The 13336-nt window shown below is 32.6% G+C and overlaps 1 protein-coding gene across 1 annotated transcript in view; it reads left to right on the top strand.

The window, feature by feature from the left end:
- The window catches only part of LOC130899764 (protein sickie), a 551159-nt gene that overhangs the window by 336267 nt on the left and 201556 nt on the right, over positions 1-13336 (top strand). Inside the window, exon 6 of the mRNA XM_057809948.1 lies at positions 18-1451. Within this exon, the coding sequence (XP_057665931.1) occupies positions 18-1451 (1434 nt within the window). The remainder of the gene's footprint in view (positions 1-17; positions 1452-13336) is intronic.

Raw genomic sequence — 13336 nt, 5'->3', positions numbered from 1 at the left:
ATTTTGTTTTGTTACAGATCTTCGGCGATAGTTCATAAGGGAAACAGTAGTATTCCTTTACCAGGTTCATCGTTACCAGCTCGGAGATGCCCCCCGGACAAAGTTCGACCGGTTGCAGGCAGCAGCCGAAGTACCAGTCCTGCAATGTCCATGATACCTAGAGCTCCACCCACTCAAATAACCAGTCCGTATCAGAGCAACAACCAATCTCAAAAAAATTCAATGTTAGATAAATTGAAACTTTTCAAAAATAATGAGAAACCATCTCCTGCTAGTAATGGTAAAAGAACCAGTAGTTCCAGCGGGGTATCTTCAGCTAGAAGTGAACGGAGTGACTCAAGTATAAGTCTTGAACCAAACGTAGATCTAAAACCAGTTCGTAATACCTCTAGATTAAAACAAACGAGACCAGGAAAACCGACTCAGGTTAAAAATAGTCCTAATGCTACCAAAAAGGAAGTTATAACAACCAACAAGTCAAACAAAACCGCAGCTGATGTCGAAAAACATGCTTACAAAGTAGCAAATCTTCCTATGACTAAAATAGCAGAACCAAAAATAAGAGTTGCGGTGAGTAAAGAATCGGTTCCTAAATCGACGCATTTACCAGTACTTAACGGAGCCGCACAACCAGTTCCTGGAACCGGCATACCTAAACCAACTGCCGCAGTAAAAGGAACTAGTAAAATCACAAGAGATGCTAGCGTAAGCTCATTCAAAGGACCAAATGGAATATCAGTATCTAGAGAAAGCTCCCAAGTATCACTAAAACAACAAAAGCCAACTGTAGCTCTCATATCACCAATAAAGACCGATAAAGATTCTACGCAGCTATCAGAGAGCAGTCATAGCGCTAGTACAGGTCATCATAGTAATTCTAGTGAAAGTTCGGTTATATATAAACCTTCTAGTGAAAGTGGATCAGAATGCCACAACATTATACCAAACCGAAAAGAACCTATAAACTATATCACTGCAGTCACCGATCAATCGCCGCCTCCACCGGCTCCTCAAACACCTAAAGATTCTTCAAACGAAGAAGTAAAGCAACAGAAAATCGACAAAGAAACAAATCACATATCTTACAATAATATACTTAATAGAGAAAAATTAGATCTTCCAAAAGAAACACAAAAAGATATCATTAATCATATCAAAGATGTATACTTAGAGGAGAAAGATGATAATTTATCTATAGAACCAATGAGGCCTTTGTTACGAGGTTACTGTAGCACTTTAACTTTGCCGCCCAGACAGAGACAGTACCAAAGGGTACAACCAGACGGTGGATCGGATTATTGTGAAATATCTTTAGCTAACGGATACTTATCGGATGGAGAGATACTCAGAAATACCGTCGCTATGGACATAGCAGATGGATATATGTCTGAAGGAGGATCCATTTTGTATACCAGGAGATTACAAACTATGCCTGCGCATTTACCAAATGGGTAAGTCTCCCATTTATATTTCTCGTGGTTTTTTGTTTATAAAAAATACATTTTTATTCAATAAAATTGATAGGTTCTTCACTGATACATGCTTACAACATATTTTATTATTTTTTTATAATTTTGGGATATTGAATGTCAAAATAATGAGAAAAATGTTTGTTAGTACAACAAATTTTTTATTAAAAATTTTTGTTAAACTGAACAACAGAGTGAAATGCAATCAAATAATTCTTCGAAGAAATGTTCGTGAAAACATAAATAATTTAAATATACGAGATGTGATGTAAATATGATGATTGAATTTTTAGAGATATATAGAGTAATTTCTTATGCAGTATCTGTTTCCACTAGTATGTATATGTTAAGACAGGCAGTGACAAGTTTGATTCTGCTAGTTGTTAGTCAGCTACCACGGCCATTTTAGTGTGATAGTGATTGTTTTTCAGTATTATGAATGATTTAAAAGTTAGCTACAGCAGAAGAATTATTAATATGTACTTTGACTTCAAAAGTAGACTAAAATGTGCAAAAAGTAAACAATTTTGTCAACTGAAAGATTCTATTTACTGTTCGAACGCTTGAACAACTTGAAACTATATGAGACGAAGAAGTCGTGAAAAATGGACCATCTCACTTTGATTATCTTCGAATAATTCACTGTTTTTCTAACACATGTAATAGTCAAATCACCTTTGTTTGAAACCGTTATGGTGGTAAGATTTTGTTCAAATCACCTTAGTTTGGTGTGTAAGTGTTTTACAATTACACTGTCAAACAAAATATGAATGTGCCACAGCTTAAATGTCGAAGTCGTATTTCGGATTAACAAAAACTTGGAGGCAGTGATACTTTTCTTAAAAGAAGAAAACAAAGGCTTTTATCAAAATCTATTAGGGCTGCCCAGTTCATAAGTATTGTTTAAACATAAGTGTGTTAGAAGTATATTTTTGTTGCAGTCATTAATATTATTGGTGACGCGTCACCATTTTTTAGGTCATTGTTTTTATCTCAGTTTGTGGTATTAGTTTACAGATTTAGTTTTATTAAAGTTTCTTAATGAATAAACACCTTTAATAAAGTTGGATCATGTAATGTAATGTTTTTTTTTTACTTAAAAAACTTTTTCTCGTTTTTTCCACTGCCAATACCGTTAGGTATTAATATTCTTGAGTTTTGTGAAGAGTCCACCTATTCAACTGGTACTTAGCTCAGTTTTCATGCAATTATGCAGGTACTTACCACGTTTCTTCAGAAATGTCACAAAATATTTTAAATTACAAAATCTATTGCCAAAAAATTAGGTTGAACGTTATAAACTAAAATCAGGTGGTAATAGCAATTGGAAAACAAAGTAACAAAAAGATCAGGTCAAACAATTTAATATTATGAATAAACTACGTTTTTTCTCAAAATTACATTTTTGGCTCGGTTTTCATCATAAGTATTCAATTAAGATTGTGATCCATAGATAAATGTGAAAATAAAAAAAATTACCTCACTCATTGGTCACATTTATTATTCATATAAATGTTAAAAAGGTTAGGGCATCGATTACAATATGTGAAGTAACTTATTTCCATTTTTCTACATTATCACAGCACCGTGCGCGAAATATTGAGCAAAATACGAAAATGTATTGATATCTAGTTAGCCTAGACAAGTTCCATGCATAAACAAAATATTGTGTTACCATAGCAACGAACAATAACTTATTAGAAGTGTCAGTGTAAAGCTTAACACATCAAAAACGTGAACCAGAGTTACGGGATAAATTAAAAGAAAAAAGATGTACACCGAAATTGTGAAAATCGAAAAATTGGAGTATTGAGCCATCATCAAGTACCTGTATTTAAAAGGGCTAAGATACCAGCACATTTACGAAGATTGGATTCCCAAATGTTTGAATGTTGTTCCTTCAGTTTTGTGGGATTACCATGGAGTAATCATGATTTATTTTTTGGATAAGGGTAGAACAATAACTGGAGATTACTATTCGACATTACTGACCACTCTAAGGGAAAAAATTAAGGAAAAGACGCGGAAAGCTATCCACAGGTGTTTGGTTTTTGCAGGACAACGCCCCTGCACACAAATATCATGTTGCCATGCAATAAATTCGTGATTTCGGGTTTGAATTACTAGGACACCCCCCTTATTAACCATATTTGGCTCCATCCGACCAACATCTATTTCCTTAATTGAAAAAAAGTTGAAAAGGTCGTAAATTTCCTTCCAACGAGGAGGTAATAAAAGCTGTGGAAGTCTGGTTTTCAGAGCAAGGGGAAACATTTTTTTGAAAGGTCTAGAGACGAGGAGAATATGTTGAGTGATAAAATATTTTAAAATTGAAATTTTGTTTGGTTCTATAGTAGGCTAAGAATTTTTCAATACATCCTCGTAGCTGTTTATAAGTATTAGAAATAACGTTTTATGTAACAATTGAAAAATTAACAGAAAAACAAAGCCACTAAAGAACGTTTACGAACTCATAGCGTCAAGGTAATAAATAACAAAATAATTATTTTTCAATGGCCGTTATGTTAAATTCTCACAAACATCGAGGCGTTGTATTTTCTAAAAACTAAAATCATTGATGTACCACTAAATTAAATCATATACCCCTTAGAAAGGGGTTACATACGAATAATCCTGTTAAGTCATTCGTGTATAAACGCAAAAAGAGTTAAACGCTGCTTGATTCAAGTAAAAGGGGTTCCCGCCTTCTTCAAATAGGATGAGTAATCCCTTTCGGCATTAATTTTAATCTTCTCCCTCGGCCATTCTCCTTAAAAAGATATATCTATTTCGTAATGGCACTTCCATTCTTATTACTCATTGCACAAATTTTATTATACGAGGAGTACCTTAGAAGAAATCAATAATAAACAGAGGGAACAAACTAAAAGTTTGAGGAGAGAAATGAAATTCAAAAAATTGACTCGATGAAGAGAAAATAAAACAAGTAAAAAAGTCGTCGTACTCTCGGCGCGAGAGATTAAAGCGCATTTTTTATAGTTAGCAATCAGTAAATATCAATAAAAATCGAATCCACGCCTTCAGACATAATACCGAAAGGTAAGGAAAATTTCTTAGGATTTAAAACCGCATCGAAGAAGGAGAAAAAAAAAGTTGTACATGTGTCTACAGAAATATGAAGAAACTATCATAGTATTCGTACCGAATATACCTCAACGATATATTTCGTTGAACAATAAATATATTTTTTCCATAATTTCTGTGTTTTCTTTGTTAAGCCAAGTACTTCTGGGACCATCCTTGTTTATACTGCTTATAGATCTAAGTACTATTTCAAGCTTCTGAAATAATTTCAAACTTATATTATTGTTACATTTCAGCTTCGTATTGTTTCTATTCATGCTTCTCCCCTCATTGTATTTCTAATTTTTTGTTATATCATCCTAGACGAATTTTTCAAGACAACTCGTTTCATACTAACAATATTTTTACATCGTTCAACTTCCTGTCGACTTTCTATTCATTAACTGTTTCTTTCCTCATTATACTTCTTTTTTTCTGTTCTATAATCATATACGAATCTTCCAAACTATGAAACACTTATCTGAGATGCTCCTTTTCGATTGTACTACTACTGATGAAAGTGGGAAATATTATAGATACTCATTTTCCCTTCTACTACTGCGTTTGAAGAGAATAATAGCACGCAGGTGATTAGTGATTCTGGAAACAACACCAACAACCCTGTTATTGTATGAAAAAGCCATTTAACACAATAGAGCGACACTACCACATTCATCACTGGCGGTCATGTTCTTTATTACTTTCGAAAATCTCGGTGGATTAAGGGAAAGAAGTGAATTTGGCTTAGTCGAATATATATTATATTATATTATATTATATTATATTATATTATTATTTATTGAAGTTAGGTCAATGATTGTGAAATGATAAGTGAATTATCTGTTACTTAGCTGTAAATTTTTTGGTAATCTTTGGATATCATAAACATCACCTCGTCTTCTTCAACATACACTCGTGGTCAAAAATAACGCACCACCCCGATTTCTGAAAATATTTTTTTGTATAATAAAATAGACTACAGAAATGAAAATAGTTCGAAGAATAGCGGGAAGAACACTACTGGATAGAGAAAGGAGTGAAAACATAAGACGAACATGCGGGATAGATAATATCAATGACTGGGTACTGGGTAGAAAGATAAAATGGAATGAGCACATTGACCGCATGACGGAAGAACGAATTGTGAAAATATCAAGGGACAAATCACCAGCAGGACAAAGAAGCATTGGAAGACCTAGGAAAAGATGGAGTGACAACCTCCCAGGTGACTGAGCAGAGGCAATGACGTGAAGAAAAACAGGCAATGATGCCTATACACAGCAGGAAGAAGAAGAAGAATAAAATAATAATATTGCTATTGTTTAACTTCTTTTCGATCATTTTGACGCAATAATAAGAAATGTGTAGTAATTTTGAGTGATTTTTAATGAATAAAACAATGAAAATAAAAAAATCGCAATAAAACCAAATTTTCTTAAAATTAAAACTTGCATTCTAAACAATAATGTTACTTTTTTTAAAACGCTAGTAGCGTGTATTTCCGCCTCTGGATGTAATTGTTGCTAACATTCTCCCGGGCATGCTTTTGAGGAGATGGATTTCGACGACAAATGCGGCGTTTTGAAATGTCCCAGACATACTTGATAGGATTCATATCTGGACTTCTTGGTGGCCAGTCCATGGTATGAATTCCTACTTCGTTTAGGTAATTCAGAACATCTGCCGCAACTTGTCGTCTAGCACAATCATGCATTAAACGAAAAGCATCACTAATAAATTGCCCAAATGGAACGACGTGATTTTCAAGAATGTCAGTTATGTATCTTGTTGCGTTAAGGGCGGGTGTAGGAAGAGACACTAATTATGTGCAGACATTAAAATTCTCATCTCTTCTTGTCTCATCAGTAAATAAAACTTGGCACCAATTTTCTAAATTCCAATCTAAAAGTTGCCTTGCAAATCTTAGTCTAGCAACACGATGCTGCCTGGTTAGCAAAGGTGCCTGGAGAGCTCTTTTGCTGTGTAGAACAGCATTCTGAAGGTGTCGTCTTATCTATCTATCAGAGATATTTACATTTCGAACCTCTCGTGAAAGGCTGTTAAGCTCGACACTTGTCTTAATGAATTTAATTGCAAAAAAAGGACATCTTGAGGAGTTAAAACTAAAGGACGTCCTTGTCCAGGCCTCCTAGAATATGAACCGTTCTCTTGAAATTTTTGCATCAATCTGCCAATGATTGTGAGGTGTTTGCCAAACAGATTTCCCATTTCCCACTTCACGATAACTTTGTCCCTGTCCATTTAACTCTGCTATTCTTTCAGCTTCGCGTTCACTTAACTGCCTAACTCTATTAATTTTTTGTTTAACTAGTCTCGACTTTAACACACCTTGATGGACTTAAATTACTGCTGTCTACAAGTTGGTACAACAATAGAAAGAAACATTAAAATATGCATAAAACTGAAATTCTAAGAAACCACAAAAACAGTTATTTGCTGATAAGAAATTTTGCTACATTTTATCGCGAACATTTAAGATACTTTAACTTTTTGTGATAAAAAAAAGAAGCCCAAAAGATTAACATTTTTTATTATGATATTGAAATAAAGGGTGGTGCGTTATTTATGGCCACGAGTTTATAATTTTGGCCTTGCATGTTGTGATTCAAAATGTCATGCACATTGCGATTCAAAGAATTTGTTGTTTCCCTTTTGCAATACTATTTTTTAATCTTAGCTTTGATATTATCCCATTTATAACTTCATATTCTAGTATATTTCTTAATATCCTTTTGCTTATCATAAACCCGGTACCGTCCTTTCCTTGTCTATCTTCCCCGCTGCGAAACCGAGTATATTTTTTCTTATTTATTTATCCTTTCTTCCATCGTATTTCTTGGAGTGCCAATATGTCAATTTTTTCTCTCTATTTTTTCTATTGCCAACATTGTGCTGACATTCCACAATGCCAAAAATCATTTTGCCGCTGATGTTGTTAAAACAAAGCAGATGGAAATCATTCCACAAATTGGCCGAATCTTCAAAAGAGAGCTGTTAGATATTTCCTCGGACTAAACAGTAGGACTCACTTCTTTAAAAGATTAAACATTCTGACTCTTCCTTCCTTATTCATCTTTGTATCCGTTTCTCTAATTCGTAAGCACTCTTCTCCAATTTCAGAAAGATCGTTGTACGGCTATTCACTTAGGAATGCGGAGCACGATCTTTACCTACCTATAGCACGTTCAGAGTTAGTAAAGGGCTCAATATTTTACAATGCAAAAAAATGCACAATCACTTGCCAATTGAAATGAAATCGATATCATCTTTTCACGCATTCTGCAATAATTTGAGGCCATATTTAATGGAAAGTGCTTTCTACTCTTCTATTCTAATAAAAAAATTGTGTGTGTCAGCTCCGACGCACGACTGGAGTTTACTCCTTAAGTTCGATAGTCTAACCAGACGCAAAAAGTTTTAAAAAAAAGAGTTTATTTAACTTAAAAAAGATTGGTTGATTGCCAGAATATTTTGGGCTTCCTTCATTAATTTTTTTTTAATCTGTAAGCTCGCTGTCTCTCGGCTGGAGTTTTTGGAGGTTTAGATTTTTTCCTAATCAAAAAATATAAAAAAAAAATTAGAAAATTTATAAATGCATAATTATAAAAATTTTAACCGACTTTAAGAAAATTGATAAAAAAAGGTTTTTATAAACATTTTTTTTAAATTATTATAATTAATTTTTTATTTAAAATATAATATTATCTTAATAATTAACAAAAATGGTTATAAAAAGGTAATTATGTCACTAAATCTTTTACATACAATAATAAATAGTACATGAAAATTATTTAAATAAGCTTAAAAATAACTTTTCGAAAGAAAATTATATAAAAACATTATAATGAAAAAATATTGTCGATTTTTCTGATAATATTATCGAATTATTGACTACAGTTGTTAATATTTAAAAACTATTTATAAAATAAATCATAATAACGTGGAAGAATTTATAGACATCGACAAAAAAATTAATTTTTGGTAAGGTTAGAAATTTTCTATTTTATGTGGATGCGCTCGATAATTCATATTGGGTTGATTATCTAATTTTATGTGTTGTTTTCAAATATATATTTATATGAACTACATCGATAATTATTAAAATATTTAATAAATACAAATTGCACATGCTCATATATATAATACATGAATTATAACGTACCTTGCAACCACGTGTTTGTTAGATGTTCCGGCAATATCATCTACACCTCTTTCTGCCATAGTTATTTGAAAATACTTTCAGTTCACTTTAGCGGAACACAATGATAATAAAACTTCACAATGACAGCAATATAAGTATGTTGACACTGACAAATTAGAAAGTTACGCATCATAGGGTGCGCACCAAAAACGTAACGAGGTCATTCATCGATAGATTTTACTCCTCACATTTTTCTCATACCGGGTCCCTTAAATATGCAAATCGATTCTTAAGGAGTAAACTCCAATAATATTTAATTCCAGACATGCTATATACTGGTTTAATTTTTGCTATGGACTTAAATACAACTTATATACTAATTATTACCTATTACCATTACCTAATAATTTTGTTACTCTTTGTGAGTTTCTTCTGTATATAGAAATTTTCTTTTATTTGTTTTATATTTATTAAGTTATTTCTATGTTTGTTTCTGAGTTTTTACAAACTTTTGTCTACAAATTGTTACAATGTTTTGACACGTTGCGGTGAGCTACCAAAAAATGGTATTTTGAAAAATATTAAATCAAATTTCATATTATCTTTTTATTTCGTTTTAAATAAAATAAATTATCAGAAGTGGGATGATAGGGAATGATAGAAAACTTATAATATTGCCCAGAGTTTGCTTAACTTACTAATTTGAGATGTTTAATATAAAATATTAGTGGAATATTTACCCATGTGAAGTTACCCACGGATTTCTACCACGAATATTCTTTCACAAAATGTACTAAACTTTTGCGAAAAAATGTCAATAGAGGAGACATATAATGACACGATAGGCTACATAATTTTACAAACAAATTTGAGGATTAAGTGGATAAAACATTTTTTAACCCGAGTTTCTGAAAATATTTCACGAATCTGAACCGCAACCATTCTGAATCATTTTTTCCAAATTTTATTCAACTATTGCAAATGACACTCAATAAGGAACATATTAACAAAAATTGTGATGTAATTATTTTTATTCAAGTTTAATTACTACATAATTCACATCTATGTGTTCACAACGTCTCGCCTTTGATATTTTCCCATATGTATTGATTATACCTGTTACAAGAAACACATTTTATTTCTTTGTTTTGTTCACCATAGTATAGGCATTTTTTTGATATATCATTCTTGCTCTAATGTTCAAGTATTGGCGGTTGTCATTTAGTCTAAAATCCATATCTACAATAATATTTTTAATAATAATTTCAGCGTAATATATTATATACACTCCATAATTCCAAGTATCTTTGTGAATGGGATAATTAATATGAAGGACTTCTAAATTTAGATATCTGCCGTTTATTTCAAACTAATATTATAGTCAAATGGTCAAAAAAATAAATACATTTTCTTCTATATTCATATAAAGCAACATCCAAAGAGAAGAAATTAGATTGATAAAAGCATCCACCAAGTGGCATGAAAAATTGGGGCTTCGATATCAAAACGAAAAATGAGTGTCAGCACTCAAACTTTATGATTTTTTTTGACGTTATAAAAAATACTTACACAATAGGTTCCTCAAACAGTTTTTTATTAATAGGTTCCTTATTAAGTATCCTTTGCAATAGATAAATAAAATTTCGATTTCAAAACGATCGATGCATGTCAACGCTCAAATGTATGACATCTAAATTAAGATATCTGCCGTTTGTCTTAAGTAATATTTTGCCTTTTTACTGCAACTAGAAATAGGAATAAAATTTTTCTGCTTCCAGGATACCATTTTTCAGTTCCTTTAATAAAAGCATCCACCTTGTAGCAAGGAAAAATTGGTGCTTCGATATCAAAACGAACAATGCGTGTCAGCGCTCAAACGTGTGCTTTATGAATTTTTTTGACGTTACAAAAAATACTTACAAACAATTTCTTATCAATAGATTCCTTATTCAGTATCCTTTGCAACAGATAAATAAAATTTGAAAAAGTTTCATGCTTTTGGTTCAGAATATGTTCAAAAACGCGTGTTTAAAAATGTTTTAACCAATTAATCTTCAATTTTTTTAAGTAAAATTATGTAGCCTATTATAATGTCTTCTCTTTTGACATTCTTTTGCAAAAGTTTAGTTTATTTTGTAAAAGAGTATTCTTGGAAAAAATCTGTGGATAACTTCACAAGACGTAACGTAACAAGAATACAAAATTCACGATATTAAGCCACAAAATTCCAGTATATAAGCATTACTAATTGCATATATAAATAAATAGAACATGTAAGGGCCTTATCATACTAGCGGATTGCGAACGTCTTTAAAGCGGAGCGAGCACGCAACGATCACGCCGCGCATGTGCAGCGAATTCGTTGCGAACGTGCAACGAGATCGTTGCGAATAGCAGCGTGGACACCATTTTGAACTGTCGCGTACAAACGCCATCTCGTACGTTCCGCTTCACATCCGTCCGTAACGAGACACGAATGTGAAAGAACTTAGGTGCTCACTCATATAATCATGGCCTCATTGGGAGATTCCGATTTTGATAAGAGTTATTTATAAGTTAAATTAAAAATCGTTACGTAATATGGGATCAAAAAAGTAGAGAATTTAGTTATCGTGAAAAAAAAGGTATAGGAAGAGGATACGATGATTTAAAATTCAAAGATTTAAGATTTAAAATCAATTCCTCCAGACTATAAAATAAATACCAAAATGGAGATCACGGGAGGTTTGAAAAAATACAAGCATATGTCAACAGCTATGCTCCAAACTATCCAGGATATTTTAGTCCAGAGCCACCCCAAAATAATTCATTGCAGCCGATTAATACCTCACTAAGTGTTTATGACGAGAACAGTAACGCTAAAGATAAAATTTATAATGATTTTTTGTCTGAATAGTAATTTCCTAAATACCGGTACTTACCACCTTTTATCCATTTCTTTTAATGAGCGCTCGCAAACCGTATGCATGAAAAGATTGTGAGACATAGTTTGGTCTTCAATATTTTTGTTTCTTACGTGTCCGTTTTTTTTTAAATTGTCCACATATTCTAAAATTGTTTTTGCTCGTCTCGAACCAGTACTAAAAAAGTTCAATTTGGTGGTGGAACACGAAACTTTTTCTCGTTACTTGAACTTGATATTGTTGGACCACAATTTTCATATCGCGCTAAAACAAATACTTACAAATAGTCTGCTGGAACAAACCTAGTATTATACGATATAAGTGACAGGTCGGAATAGTTTTCTTTCAATAGATGTTCAATTTCAAATTTATATCTTTAAAAACTTCAGTTGACTCACCACCTAGAGAGTTAATGTATTCGGAGAGGGTTTGCTGATGAAGTTTTTTAACGGGAAATATCAATCATACATAGCAATAGTTAAAGGAGCGAAAATTTTCACATTTTTAGATTGGAACCATCCGGGTGAAACATGGAAACGGCTTCAGAATCACTAAATGCAATTTTGTCCATCACAGCCTGGGGCTAGCTGAATTTTAGTTCAATCTTGTGATATTCTGTATATGGAATCACAATTTAATCTCAATTGAATTTTCCTTAATATGTCTTTTGCTAAAAAATATTTAAGATAATACTCATTTCAAAATTGGATTTGACACTATCCCTCAATTGATCATCTAAAATGTTTTTCATCTTACGGAGACGAAGCAAACATACTCGACTTGATTGACTGCACTTTAATCTAGAAAATTCGTGGTAACACCCGTTTCTAAGTAATTGAAAACTGCGTGAAAACATATGTGGAAAATAAGGGAGGGGAGTTTCAACGAGATGTCTATCTGATTATCTTTCGCTTTGTTCATAAAATTTTCACCCTCTACTTGTTTTTATAATTTCATTGGATGTTGTAGTTGGTTATGATATTCAGAACGGACCACCACGTTGATTATTGTTGTAATATTTTCACGATAAAGTCATTTGTTATAATCCTCTTTCCACTTTCTCTACCTCATATTTTTAAATAGAGAATATGTTGCACATCATTTGAAAGGTGTTTCATGAAGTGTCATTGTTTCTGTCACATCAAAACAGAATTAAAATAAATATTGCAAAAATGAGTATTTTAGTACAGTAGATCGGCATTTTTGAAATGGCTGTGAAAAATAAACGGATGCAATTTTCAAAATTTTATTGTTACAATTTTATTGTGTATTAAAACCCAAGGACAAAATGTAAGTTTAATAAATCCACGTTTAAAAATAAACCGGTCTGATGAAGTCTTTCCCGATTAATCAATTCTTGCAGGCGATTTCTCAAATTGTCATGAAGCATGCGCTGAGAAATTCTGTACTTGGAGTTTTGTTTGTTCACAAATGATGAAAATGTACCTCGTTACTCATCCAGAGGTTGTGAACAAGCTCCTCATTTTCTCCAACCATTGCCAAAAACGTTTCGCACAATTTCGCACAATTGACGTCGGGAAGCAAAACCGTTTTCGTTAAACCACGTGAATTTTGTAAGGGTCATATAAATCCGATCTCAAGATTCTTCGGACAGGTCTGTCGGAAATTCCACTCTGCCGACGCACTTACCTCCGCGGGCTTCTTCTTTCAGCAACCCTCACGCGTCCAACATTCTCGGGAGTTCGAACGGATGTCGT

The sequence above is a fragment of the Diorhabda carinulata genome, chromosome 11, assembly GCF_026250575.1.
Source record: "Diorhabda carinulata isolate Delta chromosome 11, icDioCari1.1, whole genome shotgun sequence".
Lineage (NCBI taxonomy): Eukaryota > Metazoa > Arthropoda > Insecta > Coleoptera > Chrysomelidae > Diorhabda > Diorhabda carinulata.
The sequence above is the reverse complement of the archived record's forward strand: the minus strand, read 5'-3'. Positions and strand labels throughout refer to the sequence as shown.